At 45.3% G+C, this 27,444-nt stretch overlaps 1 protein-coding gene across 4 annotated transcripts in view; it reads left to right on the plus strand.

Moving 5' to 3' along the window:
- Nucleotides 1–27,444, plus strand: part of RAB11FIP3 (RAB11 family interacting protein 3) — a 945,045-nt gene that overhangs the window by 387,967 nt on the left and 529,634 nt on the right. For all 4 annotated transcript variants that reach the window (XM_069646896.1, XM_069646893.1, XM_069646894.1 and 1 more), the window contains exon 4: nt 26,562–26,737. In XM_069646896.1, the coding sequence (XP_069502997.1) occupies nt 26,562–26,737 (176 nt within the window). The remainder of the gene's footprint in view (nt 1–26,561; nt 26,738–27,444) is intronic.

Below are 27,444 nucleotides of genomic sequence, written 5' to 3' on the forward strand. Positions count from 1 at the left end.
CCATGTATCAAAGAAACATATTATTGGGTGCTGGTTCCCATCCCAAGTTCGCAGTCCTTTTTCCAAAAGGTTAACACAACATTCTAAAGTAGCCAACAAATTCTCTGTCTCAGCAAGAAAACAAAGTTCCAACTCAAGGTTCTGGTATTAAGAGAATGACTCCCTTTTCTTCGTTCTTCCAGAAAATTGCTTACAATGTTCACAACCACACCAGGGTGAATGACTCTCTTCCCCTGGTTCTCTCCTGGCTCCATTTACTGGCAAGAGAATGCCTCCAGTCTCATGGCTTACCTGGATCTCTCCAGGCTACTTGCAATGCCAAGAGAATGCCTCCCTTCTCATGGCTTTTAACAATGTTCAAAAACACACCATGGAGTATGACTCCCTTCTCCTGGCTCTCTCTCAGCTCCTTGCACTGCCGAGAGATTGTCTCCCTTCTCGTGGCTTTTCACAATGTTCATAAATTTACACCGGGGGGTATGATTCCCTTCCCCTGGTTCTCTCTCAGCTCTTTGCACTGTCAAGAGAATGCATCCCTTCTCTTGGCTTTTCACAATGTTCGAAAACACACCAGAGGGTATGATTCCCTTCCCCTGGTTCTATCTAAGCTCTTCCATGGACAGCCCTGGTGCAGATTGCTTTTGGTTCTATCTTGGGTCCCAGACTACGTGTATATCGCTTCTTCGGTTGTGGGTCGCAAACCCTCCTCACATTGGTTTCTCCGTTTTGGGTACCATACCCCTTTTCCTGGTTACTCAATCGTGGGTCCCAGACTCTGTGTGGGCAATCTTCTTTGCCCCCTTCTATTCTATAAGACCATATTAATTCTAGTCTGCGAGAGCCGTGGCTTCTTCAAGGTGTCTGCAGGCAGCCGCGATACTGCTGGGGCTGGCAGGGGCTGCTGCGGGACGGCAGTGTGGCTGCAGTCTCTCTGGTCACGTGGTTCTCCTTCTCCACGTGCCGCTGACCTTCCAAACACCAGGATCCTTGGTCCACCAGATCGTGTGGTCGTACTCTCTCTCCCGACCAGCTCCGGTCCCTCCTGCTCCTCTCTCGGCGTCTCAGTCAGTCTCCATGCTTCTCATGCCTACACAGATCCTCAAGAAAGGATTGGACAAAAAACAGTCCTCGTTCCCTTTTTATGGTACACATTGAGTTGGTGGTTCCAGGTTGTATAGTCTGCTTGCCTTGGTTCCGCGGTCCACTCCACATCTCTCTGCGCCTCTTCCTCGTCTCAGTAGTTATGCTCGCTCTATTGGGTTGTCAGTGTTCTCTGTCATCCCAGTTTCTGAGAATATTCTGTCTAAGTAAAGCATAGTCTTCCTCGTATCAGTATTTTCAGGGAGTGATAGTATCTACCATGCAAAGACATATGGAGGTGTCTGGGATAGATGAAGTCTGGGAAGGGTAAGTGGGCGAGGAAGGGGTAATGTATGGATGGTATACCGCGTTCTCTCCGAATAGTCGTCACTGGTCCCACATGGGTTTCCCTTCCCATGAGATCCTCTCGCTGAATACCACCCACAGGGGGACTATCAGGTAGCGGTCTCATGAGAAGGGGCTCCACGTATGGAAGCAGTGACATTGTGAGATCCGTCACAATGGCTAATGTCGTTTTGAAACTCATTGGTGCCAAAATTAGACCTCCTCTTCTGGACAGAGTTCTCTGACCACTCTTACTCACAGGATTTTTTGTTGGATGACTGCGCTGGGTGTGTTTCCTATTCTTTTTCAGATGATCTTCCTTGAGCTACAGATGCTTAAAGTACATAATGCTGATTTTTACAACTACACCTTCGCCATACCCTATTTTAAAAGTAGTTTACTTTCTTTCCCATTTATTGTTTTTATAAAATGCTTTTGGTAAATTGTTTAGCAAGAATTGTTTGGCCTGATACAATAGTATAAAATAATAAAAATGAAAGCAGACAAACAAAATAAATTGAAGCTGAAGAGAATAGCCTGGAAAAGCAGCAGACTTTTTCAGAAGAGAATGCAAAGTAGCCAAGAAGGGAGCCTTCAAGACTGAAGAATACTTCTATTTAGAAGACTTCCGGAAAAAGACTTAACACTAGATTGGCTCTATGGGGGAGGTGGCGACACAACACAGAATGTAACATACTTGGAATGATAAGGAGAGTGAGGCCTTTGCAATATTTGAAAACTATAGTAAGGAAACATAAGGGATTCATATAAGTGAAGAAAAAAGCAGGGATATGTTAAGAGTACTAGAAGAAAACTAGCCAACGCTGGAGAATGTCAGAGTAAGTTCCAGTTTTAGCTGCAGAAAAAGGGAAACGAGACCGCGTTTATAAATATTGTATATTTGAAAGAAAGCGACTTGTACTTATTCTGATATGAACCCTTTTAGAACTGGTCACAGTTCCCTCAGCATAGTGCATTTCCATGTTTGTATTCCTCTATATACAGTAAAAGCACTTAGGTCTTTGTTTGCTCCACTGCCCTGTTCCAAAATCCACAGATAGATGTTCTGATTTCTTTCTTTTCTCCAGTAAATAGTTTCTATGCAGTTACCTTTGTGTGTGCAGCATAGATAGCATCTGTGTTGACTCTGGTGCCCCTGTATTTCTGAGATGCCACATTACCCAAATTCTACCCTTCTGTACTAATGTTGGTTTCACTCGAAAGGTAATGATGTCCATCATCCCTGCACAAGAGAGTGTAAGCGGACTGTAGAGGCTGCGTTGTGCTCTGTCAGCCTCCTGGATAAGATACAGCTACATATCCATTTCTGACACGCATTCATATCAAATTCCATATGCACCCCAAATGTAAAGTCAGGCGGCCATGACTATGAATAGCTTAGCCGTGTCATTTATTTTAGTATGTAATGTTCTTCTATCTCATATTTTTAAAGCACTCTTGACAGGAGGGGCTGTATTATCGCAATTTACAAATCTTTGGGTGTCCAGTAGCTATGAATGAATCCATTTCAAGCTGAAATGATCTTCTCCATTTGTCTGTTGAACTGTGTTGCCCTTTCACTGTGCTCACTTACAGTTATGCCACCTTTGCACAAACGCTTATTTTTATTTTGCAATCTCAAACCTTGTCCACACTTAATACATCATCAATTAAACACAAACCTATTATAAACATCTTCCTCTTTTCTATAAAAGCATCTTTTCAAATCTTAATCTTCTCTAGTAGTTCATTAAACATTAGCCACTTTGCTCACACTTGCTCGGTCAGCCCTTCAGCTTTCAGGTCATTGTTCAGTTTGTTGCTTGCACCAAGTTTCAGAATTCCATCTCCTCTTTTATTTGTTGTACCTCTACCTACTATGCTTAGTTTGGTCTGACCACTATTATAATATAATTTTAATCAGGGTATTTAATGTTTTGTTGTTCTACACAACAATGTTTAAATATATTATTTTCATTTGAAAAGAATAAGTGGTACCATTGGGCGTTTGTCAAATTAATGGAACAATTATAACACTGAAGGTAAACATGTTACTGCGGGAAGTTAAGAATACCTTTCAGACAGTTTATAATGGACGGGCGAGATAACTGGCATTGATAATCTGAGCCCCCACCTTAGTGTACTGTGTGGTTGGAATGGAATGTCCAAATTATTTGTACATCAGGTGGTCTTGGTCCTTTACTGACTTTCCAGATGATTTTTGCTCTTACAAAGGTTGCAATTTCGTCAGCCGATAGGAACAGGTTATCAATTTTACAGCCCTTATTCCCGAGCACCTGGTTACTTAGGGAAGTCTTGTTTAAGTTTTGGCTCATAGGTGTTGCTTTAGCAACACATAACACAGCAAAATCTGATGCTATTGCCACTTGTAAATGTATATGAATTCAAATTCGTCTCATTGATGTCATTATTCCCTCCTTCGTAGGTTTCTGCTATTGCGATTTGCTGAAAGGTGAACATTCTGTGTGCCTTTGTTGCGGTTGGTTGCCTCAGCTGTCAGTTTAATGGATAGAGTGCCAGATATCCAGAGCTTTACATACGTTTGTTTAGATCTACCTTTTTTATTTGATGTCAGTGTCGGTTTCACCTGTAGATGTGAGCATGTTTGCTGTCATTTAGCTATGGAATGAAGTTTATGAAGGTATTTGAGGATGAATTTGACATATGTCAGTCGGACCTATTGTCTTTGCTAATGCTTGTTTTCTTTCTGGTCTGTGCATGAAATACAAAAGCAAGAAATGCTGCAAAGATCCTTCATCTAATCTATAACCATCTACCAGTATGATGGGACATCTGTGGTATTTCCTATGTCAGTAGCCTGTCCAATAATGGGATTCCATTTTTAGCAAACCTTCTTTTGTTTCCCCTGATTACTAAGATCAAATATATATGATTGCATAGGTTAGTGTACAGAAGAATCTGCTTCCATTTTGTTGCAAAACCAACACATGTTTTGAATTTTGAAAGTTGGTTCATTTTCCCCCCAAATTCTTTTCCTCTTATTGATGAATTTCTGTATTAAAAAATATGTAATTCTTTTCCTCAATCTTCCTTTTCGATCTCAGGCTCCCCATAAAATCTGCTTGTTACATTCTTTTTTATTTAAAATTCTTATCTGTTCTGTTGCTCATACCTGTTCCTCTCTGATGAATGTTCATACAAATCTGTTCTTTACTCACTTTCTAGTGAGCAAAAACTCTAACTTACTCGCCTCTACCTCTGAGCTAGACTTGTGCTATAAACACCTCTCCATTAGTTCACTCCCTTCTAGATTCTCACCTTCAACCACTTTCTCAAAAATTCCAGATCATTTTAATTCTATATAAGGATGGGTGGGTGAATTCCTACTACTAGATTACCACCAATGTATTTCTCCTGTGGGGATTCATTGGTATAACTAAAACAGATGTCTCGGGTTTTCCAGATATCAAGACATAAAGGCAGAACATGCTACAAAAGCCTAAATGTTGCATGCCTTTATCTGCTGTCGCCTGCAGCAGTGCCCCTTCTTTGAGTAAATGTAAAAGGGTGGGTTTGTTTCCTCTCCCACATTTGATCGACTGCTCAAATATTGTTATCACAAGTCAGTTAAATGCAACAATTGTCTCAAAGGCTATTAAGTGTACACCGTAAAGTTTTATCAAAGGATCATTCTGCATAGTCCTAAGGATAATATTCACTAATGGCCTGCTGAAATATGCAACTTTAATGTGTACGCATTCATTACTATTCTACACCGGAAACCCATATATTCATTCCAATGAAGCCAGCAATAAAGGCCAACGACTTTTACACTTGCCTGAGACATCTGTGTTCTGCCTGTAGGACAAAAGTTCAAATCCTGTGGCAGGGCTGACTCCGCCTTTCACTTTTCCTAGGTAAAGTGAGTGACATTTAATTTGGTAATGAGACTTTTTATTACAGTGCTTAAAACAGGAGGAATCTGTCATGAAGTGCCATATAAAATTGGTATTATTAAACAAAATCTATATATTATATGGATAATGGACGTTCTGAAGATGCAGCAAATCACCAAGGAGTTTTGTGACTAAATAGAAGAATGAGGCGGAAAGCAGAGTTCCTTTAAAAGGTCACAGAACTCCAAGCTTACTTACATGTATGTAAAGGGGGGGGGGGGATTTTGTTCCTTATAATAGTTCCTTTTAATACATGATCACACTTTTATACCTTTTTAATACTTATACCCTCATTACGAGTTGGGCAGTATTCTGGCAGTAAATCTGCCGGAATATTGCCCAACGGAATTTCCATTACTGCCACTAGGTCCTGGGGATTTGCTGCCGGATTACAAGTGGTGGTGGCGGTGTTAGTCCCCACTGAAGTTTCTGATTTTTCGCCAGAAATTGGGAGCATTTGCATCCAGCATGATGGAGGTAAATCACATATTAGTTATTCCATTACCGCCACTTTTTTACTGCACTGCCATACCCTTAATGAGCCCCTAATTTGTCTCTTCCTTGACCTAGTTCAAGAGATCTTTCAGTTGTTGGTACATATATTTAGTGAAGGACCTGTTTGGGGGTGGGGGTATACGTCTTGCTTCTAATGTGTTGATAAAATATGTTAAGTAGTTCTATATAAAGCATTTAAGAGACGTTTTCAGGTTTAAAATAAGTGATCACGCGAAGATGAATTGTTGCTCTCCTGTGTTAAACTCTAGCAGTGCACACATAAAAATTGTATCATAAACAGTAAGTACCTTATCAGTGAGTGACTGTAAAGTGTCACAGATATCTATTTTTAGAAGAAAGGAAATAAAATGGCAGTCATGACTTTAATTGTTACAGTTATGGCTTGAATTCTGCTCCATGCTGGCTAAAGCAGCAAGCATAGTAATGTCACAACCCACCTGAAATAAACAATTACATGCACAGTAGTGATGCAGTTTTCTTATATGTGAGTAGTCATGTCATTATACTGTAATTAGGGCATTTTGTAAAGAGTTTTATACAGCTATTAAAGCCTGCCATGTACTTTTATGACTACAATAAATCACTTAAGACTTGTATATCAAAATCAGGGTCATATGTAGCAAGTTGTTTTTCTTTCCCGCTCTGGCCCTAACTGAGATTATGGAAGGTTAGTGTTAAGGCTGAGCCCATGAGTGGCATGCCCAGAGCTGTACCCCCTCACCCACACACAATGTGGTATACATTTGGCATTGCCTTCGCCTATTGAATAATGAGCAATAGGACCCTAAGCTATGTAGTTACTTTCTCATGCACAACCTAAATAAGGGCTGCAAGAAATGTGTTTGGCTTACTTTGTTTACTCAGTGATGTCATGGTGATGTCATGGTATGGAGATATTGCATTTTCTTTTCTCTCTCTCTGGCCTCTTAAAGCCTGATGGAAGCAGAGAGAACCTTATGCCAGCTGCACCAATCTATGGCGGGTTTGGGTGTACGCTTTTCCTCTTAGCCCGCTCATCCACAAGGTTGTTTGCAAGATCAGACAATCCCGGCAGCTGTGTCTCCTCATAGCGCCACAGTGGCCGACCAGACCTTGGTTCTGAGACCTCCGGCAACTGTCACCCCAAACGGAAGAACCTCTCCCTCTCACGAAGGGCCCGCTCCTCGTACCGAAGGGAAGGGGCGGAGATTCACACTTGCCTGGCGAGGCTAGCCCTAGCAACCTGGTACCTGGGCAGGTGACTGCAACATCTCCAGATGTCCCGAGACAACTTAGAAATCATTCAGGGAGCCAGGAGTCAGGCTGCTTGAAAACAGTACAAGAGCAAATGGACCAGGTTCTGCTTCCGGTCCAAGAAAAATGGAGTGGACCCGCTATCCTGCATTCTTGACCCGATGGTGTCTTTCTCTGCGTATTTAGTCAGATCAGGGGTCCAGGTCGACACCTGCGGAACATACTTAGCGGCCATTGGCGCATACAGGAACTCGGACAGGTTTACCTTCTCCTCGGCTAATCCAGTGGTGAAGAGGCATCCAGCGGGGTTGACCAGGCTTTACCCTCCGGTCAGACACCCACATCAAGTCTGGGATCTCAACGTTGTTCTAAGCGCCCTTGCGCACAAACCATTCAAGCCCATTGCCACAGTGGCCATCAAAATGGTCACACTCATTAGTGGGTCTTACTTCAGCTCGCATATTTGGCGAGATTCAGGCACTGGTGGCTTCCAAGCCTTACACTATGTTTCATCGGGGAATGGTTGTGTTCTGCATGCACCCCAGGTTCCTAACCAAAAGTGGTCTCCTCTTTCCACATTAACAGAGATTGTGCTCCCCGTTTTCTTTTCAAACCCCAAGGAAGACGCTGAGAAGGCTCTCAACTGTTTGGACCTCCAAAGACAGGACCAAGGCCTTTCGCAAGACCAACGCATTATTTGTCACATTTGGAGGCTCAAGGCCTGGACAACAAGCATCCAAGGCCTCAATAGCCAGATGGATGACTGCTGCCATCCAAGAGGCATGCAAGACTCAGCGCATAGAGTCACCAAGGGACATGCACGCTCACGCTATTAGGGCCAAGGCAGTGGCTGTTGCCTTCCAACATCACGTACCGTGGCAAGTAATTAGCAGAGTGGCGACATAGGTCACCCCATCGGCCTTCTGCCAGCACTTTTGTCTGGATACCAGTGCCAGGGCTGACGCAGCATTTGGCCAGGCTGTCCTCCATAATCTGTTTGCATAGAGTATCAAGCTCTCCTCCCTGGGTGTTTTCATCAGTGGAGTCGCCCATACAGAAGGGAGCAAAGGGGACAGGACGTAGGAGTAATTGAGTGTTACTGACCGGAGTTCACTGGCGTACTCCTAGTTCATAGTCCCCTTTCCTCAATACGTCCCACCATCCTTCCCCCTAATAAGAGCAGCGAGGTTGTTCAGAGTAATGCAGCCAACGCATCAAAGGGGACTGAAGTGTGACGCTGGTGGGCGGGGTTAAGGGAGCCGTGCTCCTGGGGCAGCGCACCTGCAAATTTAAAGGGAAGGTGTTTTTTCTGGTGAAAAAGGGTTCCGTTCCCGTCCCTCGCGAGGGAAATCCACACAGAATGAGGGAAAGGGGACTATGTACTAGGAGTAAGTTAGTCACTCCGATGAGTAGCACTTAATATATTCCCCAAATGCACTCAGTACATCGGACATGATATGCTTATAGGAGGAAACTTCAATACAATCATGTGCAACCAGCTCGGCAGATCCTCTACACTGGAAAGGAGACACCCCAAAGCCACTCACGTCATCCTTGATGCATGTTCTAACCTTAATCTGGTAGATAGTTGGTGCAAAGGACACCACATAGATTGTGGGTTCACATGTTACTTCACGGTTCATGACTCATACACTAAGATCGATATGTGGCTGGAATCCATGGTTGTGAGGTGTAAAATGGTTAGCTGTGTGTTAGGCAGAAACCTGTGCAGTTCCCTTTGGGAACACTGCAAAAGATTTAGGACTACAGGTGTTAGCAGTAAACCCACGTGGTAGCAGTCTGTACCACCCAGATTTACCTGGTAGCTTTGTCTGAGCAGTCAGACTTCCCTCAAGAAGAGTTAGGCAGTATGCAAAGTATACACAATAGGCACTCAGATACAATAGCACAGCAAACACTTGACCAGAGCTTTGGTATCAAGGTATATAATTATTTATTTAAAAACACACTTATTGAAACACTCCAGCACTATTATTGTAAATCACTCTAAACACAGTTACTATTATTATATATACATCCCTTATTCCTTATCAGACAAGTCTTAACACCACTTATTTCCAGACAGAGGTGAGCGCTTAACTATAGATGGCACTCCAATAAGTTAACGAAAAAGAGAGGGAAAAAGGCAGAATGTAGGAAGGTACACCACTCTAGTACTTTGGAACACTTTAGCAAGGCAGAAAAGACAAAAGTTACTGGTGAGCCAAAGTCCATCGGCCGGGCCCACTCTTGGAGAGAGTAGAGCACAAATGCGCCCAAGATCACACAATTACAATAGGCTTGGAAAGTCTTGCAGGGAGTTCAGAAAGGGTTTAGAGAGGCTCAGAAAAGTTTAGCCAGGGTGTCCCAGTCTAACCCAGGTTCGAAAGCCGGGGGCTAAATCTACCCCGTACACTCGATTGCAAGGGAAGCCAGGCGGAACACGATACCTTAGGTGGAAAGGATCCTCTAGCGGGGGCAGTTGTTCCTGGCAGCGGGTGCAAGTTGCAGCGTCGTCCAGAAGCAAAGATCTCGACGTGGAGGAAAGATGAAGGTCGTTGCACTGCCAGGGAAGAAACCAGCCGTGGAGTTTTCCGGTTAAAGGTACTAACTACCCTTTGATTAACGGTAGGGGTGAAACGTGGTATCCCGGTTGCCGGGGTGCTTGGCACAGGCAAGGCGGCCACGAGATGCTCCAGGAAGCGAAAAAGGAAGCAGACTGGTTATCCCGACCAGTCAAAGGAAGAAGACTCTCCGGGATGGAGATCTCCTCTGTCGTTGGGAAAAGTGGTGAGACGGTTCAGCAGGGCTCCACCGGTGGTGTCGTCGTAGCAGGTCGGCTCAGCTTCTCCCTCGTCGGATTCTTAGGTCCTGTGGCGACTTCTCAGGTTCCAGTCCCCAAAGCCCTACTTTTATGCAGAAACCCCCCATTCACTCAGCCTAGCTGTCACTCAAACGTGCTAAGTGGTGAGCCGGCCGGCTCACCACTTGGGCCAATCAGGACGGAGTGCGACTTGAGTTGCCTAGTCAACTCAGTCCAAGGTGCCTAAATCCCCCTCCGCCCCTCCTAAGTACCCCAGACAGAGTGGCACCACTTTGGAGGGCTTCTGTGGAGAAGCCCGCCAAAAAGTGGAACAAAGGGCTCAACTTGGGTTGGAGTCATAGAAGCAAACGCCATTTTAGACCCGAGTTCTGGCAAAAATACCAACCGGAGAATTAATATGAAATAAATAAACCGGCGGTATGTTCGAGGCTATAGGAATTAAATAATTCAAGTTGGTAGCCTCGAACAATGGGAAATCCCATACAGATATATTTGCGGTTGAATATAAAAAGTAGTATCCACTGCCACCAGCCAAAACTCGATCAGGGGGGACGGAGACGTGCCCCCGCGACTAACAGACCCCGGGGCAATCGAATTGCCCCGGCCAGTACGTCCACAATATGATGGTTTGTACTGGTTCTGTTCAGAATTTGAGACTAGTAAAGTCAATGGTGACTTTGCATGCCCTGGGAGACAGTAGTCAGTCCCAGGGTATGGAGTCTATGTTGGGAGGTCACTATGACACCCCTGCGTTACTGCACTGAGGGTGCTGTGTAACACACATCACAAAAACACATGAAGCCCTATGGAGTAAAAGACCCCATAGCCCATTAAACACATCTAGAGTCAAAGAAACGCACTCAAATCATGCCCAAGAGTGAGGGTAAAAGAGTCTCACTCTTGGCAGGAGAAAAAAATAAACCCCAAAAATCCAGCAAAGCTGCTGGGGGACTCACTAGGTTAGGAAATTCAGCCTAAACAGAGAATTCTCCCTAACACTGTGGAATACTCTCTAGGATACTGTCTGACCACAGCCCAGCTTTGTTAGATATTCAGTCCCCTCGTCATGTGCCTCAACCTGGAGATGTAAACTCGATTCACTGATGGGCCTGGTGTCTAAAACCGAAGTAAGGGAAGAGATTGCACACGTCTTTCTCACCAACTGTCCATCCGTTTACAATCCAATAATTGTCCAAAACCCCTTTAAACTGTTTGTCAGAGGAATCTGTGCTTCAAAAAAATTTGGCATTTTAAAATTGGTGCAGAGGGAGCTGAGCAAATGCGAGTCTCAATTGAAAGCAATCTGAGGAACACACCACTAGTGGCCATGTGAAAACACTTCTAGATTCCACCGTTTCCAGACCAGGTTCCGGTAGTTGGCTGACAGGGAAACAAAATGTGCGCTTACAGCCAGGAGATATGCAGAATCTGACAAGCCTGGCAAAATACTACCCTGGCTAATGAAGCAAGCCAAGGGCCCTAACAAAATAGACAACCTGATGGGAACTATATTTCGAATGGATTGTGTACTCCCACATATTCCTCATCTTTGATATTCGTATCTTCAGCTTTGCTGCTTCGGAAAAATGTTTTCCACATCAAAGGGCGCTGTGCTCGATGTCATGGTGACGATGTCCCTCGAGGGCCGCCGTAGAGCGTCAACGTCATCAGCAAAACAAATAGCTCGAGCCGCGTCCATTGGCTTCAGTTCTGTTTTTCCAAAAGCTTTCGCTTCGAGTATTGAACGGCACGCTTCAGTTTTCGTCAAATATGTCTTCTTCTTCAAACCGTTCAACCCCAAAGTCTGACTTTAAAAAATGGCATGACTGCAGGAAGAAAATCCCCATCACTGATCCCCACTGTGTCTGCCTCTGGTGCCTAGGTTCCGAACATCGGACCTATGACTGCGGGTCCTGTCAGGCCATGGCGGGAAAAGCTCTCATGCAGCGGCGAGGTAAACTGGCGGCAGGGAGGGAAACTTCGAAGACCTCTTTGAAGAGGGATAAGAAGTCTGGGGAGTCTAGGGACTCGTTCCATCGCGGAAAAAGTCGGAAGAAGTCTCGGCCGAGGAGTGGGTCGAGACAATCTTCATCTTCTTGGTCGAAAAAGGCAAAGAACAGACGTCTTGGTCTCCTTCTTCCTCTTCTTCTTCCTTCTCCTCTTCTTCCTTCTCCTCTTCCTCTTCCTCCTCCTCTTCCTCCTCCTCCTCCTCCTCTTCCTCTTCCTCTTCCTCCTCTTCTTCCTCTACAGGGGTTATCAGATGCCCGACTAAAAATTATTCCTCCAGAAAATGGGAGGCTTTCAAAAATTCTATGATGCGTATCTTCGAGAATGCGGCCCGACCCCCTCGAAGGAGTCACGCGAAGACCATGCCCCGGTCCATCCTTCGGATGGCATGGCCATGGGCCTGGAACCCCAGACACTGCACCATCAGGGCACGAGAGCAAGGGGTAACACAACCTTTAATTGTCCCTAGGGGACAATGCAACATGGAGGACCCATCTGGACTCAGTCCTGGCGCCTTGGCTCATAAATAAATGTGCACTAGCACATTTTTATTTGGTACAAGTACTTTGTTTCCCCTGCAGGGGCCCCCACGTGCATTTGGTGGGGCGTGGCTGCTGGGGAGAGTCAGACTGCACGTGTAAGTATCCTTTAGAAGTGGCAGGGTGGGGCCGATGAGTCAGGACTAATTCTGCTATTGCAGCTTAACGCTCACCGCCGCCTAAGCGCATCTTACCTGTTTCCAGCTACTGGCCTGAACGCTCCTTACCTGTTTCCAGCTACCAGCATGAGCACATTTGACCTGTTTTCAGCTACTCGCCAGAGCGCATCTTACCTTGTTTCTAGCTACAAGCCGCAGCACTTACCTAGGAATCTGCTTCCTTCGGCACGCATCATCATGGACTCTTGCATTCATCTTCCATCTCCAGACCTCTGGAAGCAGCGCTCCAGCCCGACGTTGTGACAGACGGTGCCTGCAAGAGAAAAAGATAAAGACAAGGTTAGAATTAGCTGAGACATTACGTTTCAGGTTGCGCTTAGACAAATCCTTGCGCTTAACCTTAAACCAACACTCACCTGTTGTCGGAGCATCGTGGACTCCATTATCTTCCCATTTGGCCTCGATTCATGCGCCGCTACTACCGCTGGGCCGCATATCATCTATTGGGAGGAAACAGAGGAAAGACATCATTAAAAAGACACGAACAATAATCAAGAATCAACATTACAATATTTTAAAAGCCATAAGCCGGTCTGGGCTGCCACGCACAGGGGCCAGTGAAGGAACTCGGTCCATCAAAAGCGCCCCTACAGTGAGAAGCAGGACAGAGAGCTCACCATCATCAATCAACAGGTGAGACTATATGGGTCGGTGCATGCTCACCACATTCTGGGAAGAAGGGTTCGAGAGAGACACCAGTCATATAGCAGCATTCTCACGATCTCTCATATGCTTGCAGGAGCAGTGCCCATAACCAGCGCAATCCACAGCACACGAGCAGGGGAAGAAGCCTGACCAGGAGAATTTACTTCCAGGGAGGGCTGCAACCATGCCCCAACGTCCCTGCAGAGACCAGGTGAGCGTAACATCAGATGACCGAGGAAGGTCAAAGACTACCAAATGCTCTATGTCCGGCGGGAAATTGAGGGTATCGTCTAGAGAACCTTCTCCGATATCTCAGAAAATGAGCAAAGTGACAAGCCTATCGTTGCATAAATCGAAGGCAACACCGGACAAAACAACACTAGAGTCCTAACCTTCATCGACACCATTGTCGAAGGTTTTGTCGACAACTTTGCCGAAGGCTTCATCAACACCATTGTCCAAGACGCCATTGACGACTTTGTCGAAGCCAGCCTCGATGACATCAGTGCCATCAGCGCCATTGTCGAAGACAAACTCGATTTCATTAGCGTCATCGACTCCATTGTCGAAGCCAGTGTTGTTACCTTCATGGCCTCTACCCACTCCTAGTAAGATGTATACACATTTGCCAAAGAAAGACTTTTTCAAGTCGATTGCCTCAATTTGAGGAGGAGAAAGCCTCTGAGGAGGATTCTCCCACCATTGGATTGAGTTATTCCACCGAAAATGCTCCTGAGGAGCTTATTGACACGGCTTCTAAGATATCTGATCTTTATGATTGCCTTCAATCAGCTAGTGGCATAGACACTTCGCCAGAGCTGGAGTTTGACAGGCCTGATCCAACTGAAAATGCATATTCAGCATACATGACTATCATGAACAGAGTTATTGAATTCATGGGCTGGAGCAGAAATTCACCTTCCTATGAACAAGACGACATGACGGATATCCTGAGCCAAGGCCCTCAGAAGGACCCAGTATTGCTGTTTCATACAGCCCTTCAAAGGAAGGTCATGGAAAACTGGAAAACTCCAGAATATGGACCAGCTGTTAACAAGAACTTTGCCAGAAAATGTAGAACTTCTAGCATTGATCCAGACTATTTGACTAAGCACTCTACACCTGAACGCTTAGTGGTCCAAGCAGCTACATCGACTAGACAGTCCGCTTACCCCTCTATTCCCCCGGATAGGGATGACAAGAGGGTTGATGCCTGGGCTCGCAAGATTTGTTCTTCGGGGAGTATGTCCTTGAAGTCAACTTTTACCCTTTTGAGGTTTACTTACACCCTGTGGGACTGTGTTAGCATGGCGGCTCAACACATTCCGGAAGGCGAGGAAAGACGGCTTCCTGGCTTTAGTGAAAGATGGAAAGGAGGTAATGCGGGAGTGTTTTCATTCAGGACTTGACACTGCTGACAGTATCAGCAGGTCCATGACTTCTAGCACCGTACTACGCAGGTTTGTGTGGTTGAGGAAGTCTGGCTTTGCACCAGATGTGCAGGGTAGACTACTCAATATGCCCTTTCACGGCTTGTGGTTGTTCAGCAGCAAGGCAGATGCGAGTCTGGAGAAGCTGCAGAAATCACTTGGCGCCGCCATACGCCAACCTCAGCAACAAACCTATTCAGGCTCATCTTCCTGGAGAGGTCATCCTTTTTGTTTCTATTCCTCATTTGGAAAGGGAAGAAGACCAGCTGGACAAAGGGGACAAAAAAGATTCCCTCGTGGTGGACGGGGAAGAGGTGCTAGATCAGCCCCAGCAGCGGCAACTGTACCCTCAGCCGCTGCTGCAGCCGCCTCTAAGCCACTCTGAGGCCTTGACCCACAAGACCCCAGTGGGAGGCAGAATCTCTCAGTATCTGAACGAATGGCAGGGCATTACTTCAGATGCTTGGGCACTGGAAACCGTAGCCCAGGATTGCCGCTTTCTTTTTCAGAAAAGACCTCAGGATCATCCACCGGGATACAACTGTAAAAATTCTGGACCCACTCCTGTTGCAGGAAATTCTAACCCTGCTAGAGAAAGGTGCAATAGAACATGTACCTGTAGCAGAGAGGAACAAGTGTTGGTATTCCCCCCACTTAGACTTAAGAAATTTGAACAAATTCCTCAGGAAGGACAGGTTTAAGATGGTAACCCTTTCTCAGATCCTTCAGGCTCTCCAACTCCAAGACTGGTTGGTTTCATTGGTTCTTCAGGATGCTTACTTCATGTGCCAATCCATCTCAAGCACAGAAAGTAACTGAGGTTCGTGGTTGGCGGTTCTCACTATCCGTTTTGAGTTCTGCCATTCGGGCTGACCTCCGCCTGAGGGTTTTCACCAAGTTGAAGGCTGTAGTGGCAGCAAGTCTCAGGAGAGGGGGGGGGGGGGTTCATGTCTACCCCAACCTGGATGATTGGTTGATCAGGGCTCGTTCACCCGAGCAAGCCAAAGAACATCTCTGTATCACCTGCCACTCCCTACACAGACTGGGCTTCTCCCTCAATTACAAGAAGTCCCATATGATACCGAATGCATGGAATGGATGGAACAGATGGAGTGCATGTAGCGGAAGGAGCACATGTAGCGGATCCAGCGTATGGAGTGCGTTGGATGGATGGATGGATGGAGTGTATGGGACAAATGGAGTGCACGGGACGGATGGAGTTCAGATGTTCATTAAGATCTCAAACACCTACTGAAAACCACCATACCTCATATCCTCATCTCCACGCTCACTCTCTTCTATACACTATCACTCATCTAGAACACAGCGATACTACAACAGATTCAGTATAACTGTTCTCATACTAACACCAGCCACTTACTCCTCATCACCTGAATTTAAAAACCCCTTGCTCGGGACACCCCCCAGCCTATGCGTTTCCTCAGGCCTAACGCAGCCAGAAATCAGTCTGGGTATCAACCCACCAGAATGAAAACATATTCCTGATCTCCCAACCACCACACCTACCGCTAAGAAGCAGCTATCGTGCAAGTGCCACACCAGCTGCACACATAGCCGGTGCACCCACGCACCTTATGTCTCCCTCTCTCTCTCTCTCTCCTGACCTGAACTACAGTTCCCGAGGGCGTTCAACCTACCAGCGCCTTGAGATCATACCAATGATACATAAGGCGCTATACAAATGCAAAGTAACATAACATAACCCCAGTTCATCGGAGCGGTCTTCAATACTTCATCGGGCAAAGCCATGCCTCCGGAGGTGAGAGCTCAACACATTCAGCAGATGGTAACAAAATTCCAGAATGGCCAACATCTTCCGGCCTTTGATTTTTTTGAGGTTGCTCGGTCTCATGGCATCCTGCATTTTCCTGGTGTCAGAGGCCCGATTGAGAATGAGATCCCTTCAATGGGCTCTCAGGACTCAATGGTCCCAATTTTCAGGGAATATGTCGGTTCACCAGCAAGTACCAAGCAGAGTTGCTCAAGACCTAATTTGGTGGGCTTGCAAGGACAACATTCTCAAGGTAGAATCTTTTTGGCAACCATGGCCGGATAGAACGGTATGACGGACGCCTCACTCACAGGGTGGGGAGCACACACCAACGATCTGACAATCAGCGGTCGTTGTTCTCCTTCGGAGTCCAAACTACACATCAACCTTTTGGAGCAGAGGGTAATCAGACTAGCGCTGAAGGCCTTTCTGCCCTTGGTACGGGGAAAAAATGTCCTGATAATGACGAGACAACACAGTGGCCATGTACTACCTCAACAAGAGAGGAGGTGTAGGGTCACTACCACTGTGCAGAGAGGCAGAACATGGCGGCCGATGCTCCGAGCAGGCAGAGCACAGTGTCCCACGAGTGCTCAGGAAGTCCTACAAGAGATCTTCACCCTTTGGGGAACCCCTCAAGTGGATCTGTTCGCGACCGGTGTCAACCGGAAGTGCGATCAGTACTGCTCGAGGGCGTTTCCTCCAAGAGGAGCTCTAGGAGACGCGTTCATAGTGGACTGGGACTTTCCACTCCTGTACGCGTTTCCTCCAGTCCCAGTGATTCCTCACGTAATCAAGAGCTTGAGAAAGTTCAGGAAAACCATGATCCTAATTGCTCTGGATTGGGCCAGGAGGACGTGGTACCCGGACCTTCTGGACATGTCCATCTGCCCTCCAGTATGTCTTCCACAAAGAGAGGATCTTCTGTCGCAGGAGGAAGGTCGGATTCTCCATCCAGAGGTCAAGACACTCGGCCTTCACGCATGGTTTCTGAGAGACTGAGATATAAGGATCGGGACCCCCCGGAAGACGTAATGGAGATTTTGCTTTCGGCCAGAAGTCAAGTAACCAACTCCTTGTACCGGAGTTGTTGGAATAAATTCAGTAATTGGTGCAAGGATAAAAATGTGGATCCTTTTCAATGTGGCACTCCTATGGTGCTTTCTTTTCTGTTGAATCTGGCCAATCTGGGGCTCCATTTTTTAAGCGCTCCTCTGAAGAGGTCTCATATTTCAAAATACCTTTTTAATTGTTCCATTTCTGAAGGGATTCTCTAACGTGTACCTTCCAGTCCCATTTCATGTCCCTGCTTGGGATTTAAACCTTTTGTTAAGTTTCTAACTTGCATACCCTTTGAGCCTTTACATTCCTGCCAGTTAAGGCTCTTAACTCTGAAAACTGCTCTTCTTGTGGCATTAACATCAGCCTGCAGGGTAAGTGAGTTGCAGGCTCTTTCATGCAAGCCTCCTCATAAAAACGATGTATCATTCTGAAAAGTGGCCCTCAGAGCAGCACTCATTATCTCCAAGCCTGACCACATCTCAACAGTAAGAGAAGATGCTCATGGACTTCCTATATGGGAGTGCATCATCTTTAAGTCACTAGCCATCATGCACAAGGGTCTCTCCAAAACAGCACTTAAGTATCTATCCCAAAAATTAAATCCAAATCCAAAGATTATCCAAATCCCAATCGACCAGACCTACTCACCGAACTGCTGACCATCCTGAGATTCAGAAGAAACAAATCAGTGGGCTTAAGCTTCCCGGTATCCATTGCTAAGAACTGGAATGCCCTTCCCCCTACCTTGGATCTGAATAATCTTGCTGGACCTTCAGAAAACGGTATTTGCATGAATGCTTGAATACAAAAATACCTAATGAGAAATTACTGATTTTTTTGAGTGAAATGCGTTAGGGACTTTTATCAATTTTTATTAGAAATAGATGGGGCATGGGATAAGGTGTAGGTTAAGGTAGGAGGAAGTGGGTGCGTTCAAGTGGTCCCCCCGCAATATTAAAAAAGAAATGTGATTTTAAAAAAGCAGTAATTTCGCAGTAGGTGATTTCACAATAATCCTCAGAAAACACCTCAAGACTTTACTATTCACCTCCTAAATTGACTTGTTCTAGACTTAAGAATTGTAGTTGCCTGTGAACTTTCTGTTTTAACCTGTAACCAGGGCCTTGATGTCTCTGGTTTAGTGCGCTTATCAAATGCAAATGAATAAATAAACTGCAGAGGAAATTGGAACAGCGGTTGCTGAGCTGCAGTCTGGGAAGCCTCTGGGCCCAGATGGCTCAATGTCAAATTCTATAAGGAGCCTGGTAGGTGGTACACTACCTCCATCGACTAATGAATCCAGAATTGTAGTACTTCCCAAACACAAAGGCCATTGAGGACACCAGTCTTATAGACCACTGCCTATGTTAAATATGGACAATAAAATACTTGCGAAGTGTTGACCCGAACAATCCTTTCTCTCCTACCTGAAATGGTCATCGATGACCAATCTTGTTTTTTTGTACCTGGCCAATCCGCAACACACAATTGAAGGAAACAATTCAGTGTCATGACATTGATAGACCCCGAGGTACCGGCTCTAGTGACCTTCTTGGATACCGAAAAGGCATTCAACAATTCATGCTGAAGGTGCCAGTGTTCCACTGCACAGTTATACACAAATGGAGTCGCATCGAGAGCTTTTGAATCTTCAGAGGCACTCGCCAGGGTTGCCCACTATCCCCTATAATATTTGCACTTTCCATTGAGCTATTGGCCGCAAATCATCAGGAAGACCATACAGATGGAGGCATAAAGATTTTTAAACAATCAGTGTTACTCTAACTTTATGCAGATGACCAAGTGGTCTTCATCAAACAATCCATGTGCAACCTTCCTCCGATTGTAGAGGAGATAGTGGAGTTTAGTAGATACTAAATGCTACAAATTAACTGGCACAAAATGGAGCTATTCCCCCTAACAAAGGCAGTGTAGCCCGCTGAATAGTGCAAGCACTTGATAAGGTCCCAGCATATTTTTAGATACCTCAGCATACATGTCAACCGCTCATCCAAACTCTTGTATTCTCTGAACTATGCCCCGCTTCTTCCTGATTTGCAAGCTAATGTCAAGAATTGGATTGCAATGCCTATCTTGTTTATGAGCAGAGTCTATTTGATCAAACTGATACTACTCCCCAAGTGCCTGCATACGGTCACTAATGTTCCTATTTAACTCCATGCTCAATTGTGTGGTAAGATGAAATCATTATTCATTGACCTTATATGGGGTACAAAAACACCTTGCATCAAGTGGGAAACGCTAGTCTTGCCATACCAACAGGGTGGGTTAAATGTACCTTACTTTGAAATATATGCTTTGATTTGCATGTGCCATAATGCGGTCTACTAGTACCAAGCTTCTCCCATGCCCCAATGTATTTAGAGAAAACACTAGCAGAGCCGGCACCAATTGAGGTGTTGCCGATGGCAACTAGTTACGTGTCACTGGAAATCTGTTGATCCTGTAAGGCTCACTCGTTGGGCATCTCAAAGGTTACACGGTCGATATGGTATGTCGCCACCTTATGCCCCATCTTATTTCTTAGACAATATTGAGGGCTACAGTTTATAGCAGAGAAAAGTGTCATGCGTAAGCTACATAAAAGAAGGTTCACAAGATTCGAGGATCTCTTTGTGGAAGGGCAGCTTTTGCCTCTGGCTTGGTTCCGTGAGCAGCCACCCACCTCCTTCGCTTCACCTCTCCTTTATAACCATGGCAAGGGAGAACTGAAGAAAAGATATTCAGCTATACGAGAGGAGCCTAAGAGAACCCCCTTCATACACTCGCCTATGTATTGCCTATTTGATCCACACCGCGAGCTGTCTCTTCACTCTACAAACATGCCATCAGGCGGCTAGGAAGAGATGGGAACTGGCCTTGGTCATCCTCATAGATAGTAAACAATGGGACAAATATGCTGGGAAACCAGACGCATCTCCCTGAACTACAAACCTTGAGCGCTGCAATATAGCTTTCCATACCAAACATGTTACACAACTTTGAAAATCCGAAAATGTGATCCTACATCTGGCACATGACCCAAATGTAAGCAGCTGGAAGCAGACTTCTTGCACATGACCTGGTCCTGTTTTCATGTAGTGGAGATCTGGCAAGTGGTTACTAACACGGTAGCAGCCGTCCTGCAAACTGAGATGTTTGATGACCCCTAATATGTTTGCTTGGCCTCCCTTCACCCAAGCTGCTGGGTAGATTTACAGTACTAGCAATGTTGTTGGCTTGTAAATGCACCGATCCGGAAACATTGAATCCGCCACCTGACTTCCTGGTGCCACCAGGACATTACAAGTCCCGGCACATTGGGAAGTCAGGCGGCCGCTTCGGTAACTCCCCATTCCTGTGGAGTCCTGTAGGACTCCATGGGAGTGAGGAGATGGAAGCACTGGTACTGATGTTAACGGCACCAGTGCTTCCGTGACGACTGCCTACCGGTGTCGAAGCGCCTAGCATGGTCAGACCTGCCAGGCGCTACGGCCCCTGCAGGCAGACTCGTAGTGGCGGTCTGGAAACCAGGGTGCCGGTAAACTTACCGGCACCCTTGTTTCCGGACCGCCACACTGGGAACGAGGCCCAATGTGGCTAGTTCAAATGATAGAATATTATGGGTACAGTGAGATGGATAAGGAAAGATTGGATACAGGTGGGCCGGAATGGAATACAGGTTAGGGAGGCAAAAAAGCCCCACCCCGGGTGGAAATGGGTCTATGATTAGTTCTTTGAATAGATGCATGTTCAGACCTTTTCAAAATTTTCTGACATCAGGTGGCATTTTGTTCCATGTTATAGGTTTGCAGTTTAAGGCTTGCTTCCTCATCTTTTCCTTGCACTTCTTGGTGAGCAATCTGGTGTGGTCCAGGCTGATATTGTTGCGTTGATCTTTTGGAGGTGGCTTTTAGTGCCATAGTAAAAGCAAGTTCTGATCTAACACTGTTTCTGCCCAGCCTCTGCAATGAAAAGGACTGGCCTTTTTTCTCCAGCTGTAAAAGATGGTGCAGTACAGGGAAAAGAAAACAGAATATAGAGACCCAACAATAATCACAGGATGAAAGGTTAAAAGGCGAAATAAAATGGCAAAATAAGATATGGGAGAAAAAAAACAGAGGGGAATAAAGTTGAGGAAACTGTACTGGAAAATGAGATGTGGAACAGAAGAGAAAATATATCAAAAGGAGGAGCACCGAATATTTAAGATTGCGAAAATAATTTTGTCAGGAATTTGTCTTTTAGGTGGTATGGGTATGTGTGGCGAGGGGCCCCATGAGAAAAGTATCCACAACTAATTAAAATAGTTGCTCCATTTAAATAAAAAACAGTGTAAATGATGGGGTGCAAACTGTCACTTAACTGCTTATGGGACTTCTGCTCTATGCTCATGATTTGGATAGCCTGCATGAAAAGGAACTTCAATGGGCCAGGGCTGGAACGGCAATGCGGTTAGTAAAGGGCATCATGTATGAGAATAATGGCGATAAGTGACAGGCTGCAGCTTTGGGTGTCATTTGGAAATTCTACAGACTCTGATATGGTGCATAGAAATGCATCATGCCTGGCACTAAGCTATTCTTGACTTAAATCCATCGCTCACCTTGATGTCTCCCTTCAGTATTTTGAAGCGCTTAGGTGTCTATTTCACTTCTTTTTGTTATTGTAACATTATACCAGTTACTTCTACTCAGACGAAGAAGATTGCTAGAAATAGTTTGACTAACTCCAATACTGGCACGAAAAAGATCCCCCAAAACATGAAGCTTACCCTCAAGGTCAGTACTGAGACTAGGTGGCCCCCAGGAGCCATGAAGAACGGCAGAGAGAAGATACAGGAATGGTGTAGACTTCCATGGGGGAGTCGTCCTGAGATGCACATAAAAACTAACAAATCTTCTTCCTCGTGGCAGGACTTGGGAAGAGAGTCAACCAAGTGAAACTAGTGAGAAGGGAAGAGAACCAAGGGTCTGGGTCCCGAACCAAGGTGAAGCCTATATTAATACAAGTCATCTTCCTCGTAGTAGTACTTGGCAGGGGAGTGGACCAAGTGTGCCTAATAAAAGAATAAATGAAATCGGAGTCTGGGACCCAAACCAAAGTCACGTATATCATCATACAAGTCATCCTCCTCCAGGTAGTACTTGGCAGGAGAGTGAACCAAGTGGGCCTGACAAGAAAGTGGGAGCGAACAGGGTCTGGGACCCAAATAAGTACAAGGTGAATACACAGGAACGGAACCATTCCCCCTGACCTCAACTGGAATTGTGTTGAAACTAATATCCAAGGGAAGGGAGTCATTCCCCTGGACCCAGCTTGAACATTACCTGTAGTGGTGGAGGTGAATTTGTGGAAGAGCAAGTCTTGTCACTGAAGAGAAGAATAATGGTGTCGGAAGAAAGACGCGATTGGTCATGGTTGCTGGGTACACCTTTAAAGTAGACTGCTTTGCAACAGTCTGGGAGCTCTGCTTTGCAGGGTCCTTGTGGCTTCTCACTGGTTTCTTGGAACCTGCTGGGGCATAATCACTTATTTAACAATATTGTGATGTGCAAAATACTAAGAAATCATACTATTATTATGCTTCTGGAATCCTGGCTTCAATCTCCTCTGTCCCTGGATGGTTATTATGTGTCCTGCCAGGGAGCTCGACGAGGCGACTACAGGCACCCGTATGGCAACCTATTGACACTTGTAAGATCATGTCCTGAGGTCAGATTTTTTGCCAGTTGTGACATCTCCTTTGGAGTTATGGCCACACACATTGGGATTCACACGAGGGGGCCGTTAAATATTCTGATTAGGAATGTATATTGACACCCAGACATGTGCTCAGTGGACGATGAACTGGCATTTATAACATCTTTTGTCACCGAGTGGTTTAATAGATCTCCCAGGGGGGCATGTCTTGGTGGTAGGACACCTGAACTCGGACTGCATTGGTTGTTGCTATTCGTGGCTAGATGGGAGGGGAATACCCAGTAAGGTGCAAAGCTGATAAATGAGAAAAGGTGGTTGGATGGCCTGTTAGGACTGTGCCTGTCCTACCTGGTCTAATGGGCTCTCTAATTTAACCATTGACTATATTTTTGTGGGCAGCTGGTTCTTGGAGAAATGCTGCCGCCTTGAAATAAGTAGTACCGACCTAAACAATCACTCATTGCTGACAGCCTATTTCGACAATTTGGTCCTGGCGGGTGCAGTGAATTGTCACCCTAATGGCCGGACCACAATCTCTCTGAATAGCAAGGGAAACCGAATTACATGGTGTCCGGAATTGGCTCGCGAGTCAATGAGACTCTTAATAGACGCATTGTCTTATCTTGGGACTGGCAGCTCGATACTTTCTCTGTGGACAACTTTGAATGTTTTGTGACGGACACAATTGAGCCTAGCCTACCAAGAATAAACCAAGAGAGTGCCGGGTCCCAGGAAACACTGCCATGCATACTCGAAATATCTTGTCCTTAAGAAAAAAGAGCAGGGATGGTTGATCAGGAACATTCAAAGTTCCTGATTGCCTCAGAGAAAAGTGATTACCTAAGGCAAGCGCGTCAATCTTATAAGAACTGGCTGTGCTCTTTGCGCTCGCAAAGGTATCAGTTGGACGCTGAGGATATGCTGACAGTCCTTTCCAAAAAACATTCTCCGGCATTTTGGTCTTTGATTAACGACACAGACACCCACCAAATTGGTAGGATGGTCAATGCGGTAGCAGAGTCCTACTGGGTATCTCACTTTGAATCTCTTTATGCTCTTCCTGAGCGGTCCTTGCCTGCAGACCTGTTTTTTTCCCCACTACGTACCACAACATATGACATCAATGCTAGTTTAGAGGTGGTTCTGGGAGTGATCAAAGGCATTAGTCCGTCCCGGCCTTGAGGACCAAACACGCTGTCGAATTAACTATTCAAATCAGTTCCAATGACCTGGGCAGGGGTATTGTCGATTTTGTTTACTCACGTGCTGCTGGCGAGCGTTTCCCCCCTTCTTGGTCACATGCCCATGTTATTCCCATTAATAAGAAAAGTGCAAGAACAAATGCATGTAACTTTAGGCCCATTGTGATTCTGGATGCTGACAGCAAAGTGGTTGCTTGCATTTTGCTGCAGCATCTAGAGATTTGGGCCAGGGAATCTGGGAGAATCTCAAAGTGGCAAAACATGGGTACCACGCTCAATGGTCTAATGATTAAATGCCTTCAACATCAAGCCTGGGCAAAGGAAAGTAAACTGGTTTATTTTTCTTCTGTGGATCTCATAGCAGCTTTCAACGCGGTTGATGGAGATCTTCTGTGGTGCAAATTACAGAAGTGAGGTATACCGGCTGGACTGCTGAGGTTGATAGTGGGCGTCTATGAACACTCGACCATCCGAATTTGTTTAAATCATCAAGGACAGTTGTCTCGCCCAATTATGGGATCAAAGTTTACGATCTGTCATAAGTCGACTATTTAGCTTTTTTGGAAGCTTTGATTTGGAGGAAAGCGCTACGTCTCCCCCGGAGACACCTCTCACTATACAGGAAACCCTGGTACCTAGTGAAAAAACACTGTTTGAGGATCTCAGAGGAATATGTCAGGGGAGGGGGGGAGGAGCGTTTGCGTGTCCTGAAAGAACTTCAAAGTTATGTTTTGCAATAATGGCTGAATGTGGGTGTGACATCGCTGAACTGATTGGGAACCCGTGCAATGTAAAACGAGCACTCTGTCCTAGATTGGGTTAACAAAGTGGATGAATCCCCTCAATGGGTCATTTGAAGGGGGAAGTCACAAAAAGCGAGGTACACTGGTGCCCTTCTTGTCGATTTTACCCTGATAAAAGCACCCGGCATCTCTTTCTAAGGTTTCGGTGGAACTTAATCCACACAAGAGATTCTGGTACGTATAGGCTGGTTAACGAAGAGTTGCTTTTTTGTAGGTTTTGTCAAGACAGGGAACAGTGAGGACCAATAAACATGTGTTACTCCATTGCTGTGCGGTACAAGACTTTAGAGAGAATGTATTTAGAAAGCATGTCCACAGGATCAATAGTAGAGGCTCTGAGGCTACGTGGAAGTATTGTTTATCGGGATCTACTACCTCCGTTGTTATAGCAGTGGTATCATTCTTTAGATCTTTGAATATGGACAGGAATTCTGATGGTTAATGTTTCTCTTTTTATTCTAAACATTTTACTATTGTCATATTTAATAACCATGATGTGAAAAAAAAGTTTTCGGAATATTTCTTTTTACTTTTTTAGTTTTATTATTTTACTCATGATTTTCTTTTTTACTGTTCAACTTATTTATTTATGATGTTAAAGGTGTTTTTTTAACCAATAATACAAAAAAATGACCATAGAAGCTAGGGCCAGAGAGTCCTTCTCCCTAGTATCGATTGGAGTGCGGAACAGACTTTCTTTTAAGACACTAGGAGAAGGGAATCATTCACCTAATGAGAGAACTTTACTTTTGGTTAAGACTAGTGTAAGGGACAGAAGAAGGGTTTTGATTCAGGGCAGGGGTTTTTCAGTTTGTGCACATTCTGACTGATCCTTTAGTCTTTAGTTTGAGGCAGGGGATCCCTTCTTAGAGTTAGGGGTAGATGGGTATTTTAATTAAATAAGTCTATGCCAACCACCATGACACCACCTGGTCAGTTGTTTTCTTCTGCACCTTTACACCCTATTAATCAAATAGGTGGGAGAGTGCGCGGGGAGCCGCTTTATCGTGTTCACGTATTGCCATTTGGGATATGTTCCAAGTCCAAATTGCGGTGATCAATACATTCTTAAAATCATAATAATGATTTCATTTTTTGCAGGAGAGTTGGGTTTGGTCCTTCGACAAAGATGTTGAGTAGACTAGAAGTGTAAATATGATGACTAATTCTCAGATGTACCTCATTGCTCCTATATCCCTATAGTTGTTGGTGATTTTACCCAGAAATAAAGTGGTCAGTTACACATTTTCACTTTTTCAACAGGCCAATGAGGTGACGGACAGTGCCTATGTAGGCTCTGAGAGTACATACAGTGAGTGTGAGACCTTCACAGATGAAGACACGGGCGCGCTGGCGCATCATGAAATGGGAGATGAGGTGGAGCTGGACAGCGCCATTGAGGTCCACCTGAATGGGTCACTCCTTCTCACCACCGGCCGGTAAGCATGCAAGAATGCAGCCTTTTAAAGCTTCATAGGAGTAGTCTGTCTTAAATGCCATGCCAGTCTTGTTCAAGCTTTCCATCCTTTCCCCAAACTAGAGAAAATTAGTGGCAAGGTATTTTAACGTAAACATTGTTACATTTAAAAAAGCAAGTGTCCCTTAATGTTTGTGTAGGTGTGCAAGTAGCATTGCAGGAAGAAATGTTGTCAGAGCCCTTGTTGCCTTTTTATAGACTATGTGGAATTGTACCTATCAACAATGGGGATATAATCCAACAAGCCTTTTAGAATGAGATATAATGGACAACAAGAGCTAAGAGTTGTCTGATGTCACTCAGAATATAGAGATGCAGTGCAGCCCATTGTTGAGAGTTGCTCATATACAACTAAGTATTGCGCATGGCCCCCAAGTCCCTTATCCACTCCATCTACTGGCCCCATGGACTGGGATTGCTGGGGATGGTGAAGGTAGATCTAAAGGAAGCATACACAACCTACACTACCACCCCTGAGACCAAACAAAATCCCTGGAACCCTGCCAACCTCTTCCCATGGCTCATGTTTTCCTTATCCCCATAAAGCAAAATAGGACCTGGCATCCTGCCTTCCCACCACCTCCTTCATTGATCCCTGCCCAACCCAAAACTGAAGCAATACTTGGTGTGCCTCCACTTTCCCGCACCTCACACGTGTTTGTGTTTCCC

This window comes from Ambystoma mexicanum, chromosome 2q (genome assembly GCF_040938575.1).
Source record: "Ambystoma mexicanum isolate Mex_15411 chromosome 2q, UKY_AmexF1_1, whole genome shotgun sequence".
In the NCBI taxonomy this organism is placed as follows: Eukaryota; Metazoa; Chordata; class Amphibia; order Caudata; family Ambystomatidae; genus Ambystoma; species Ambystoma mexicanum.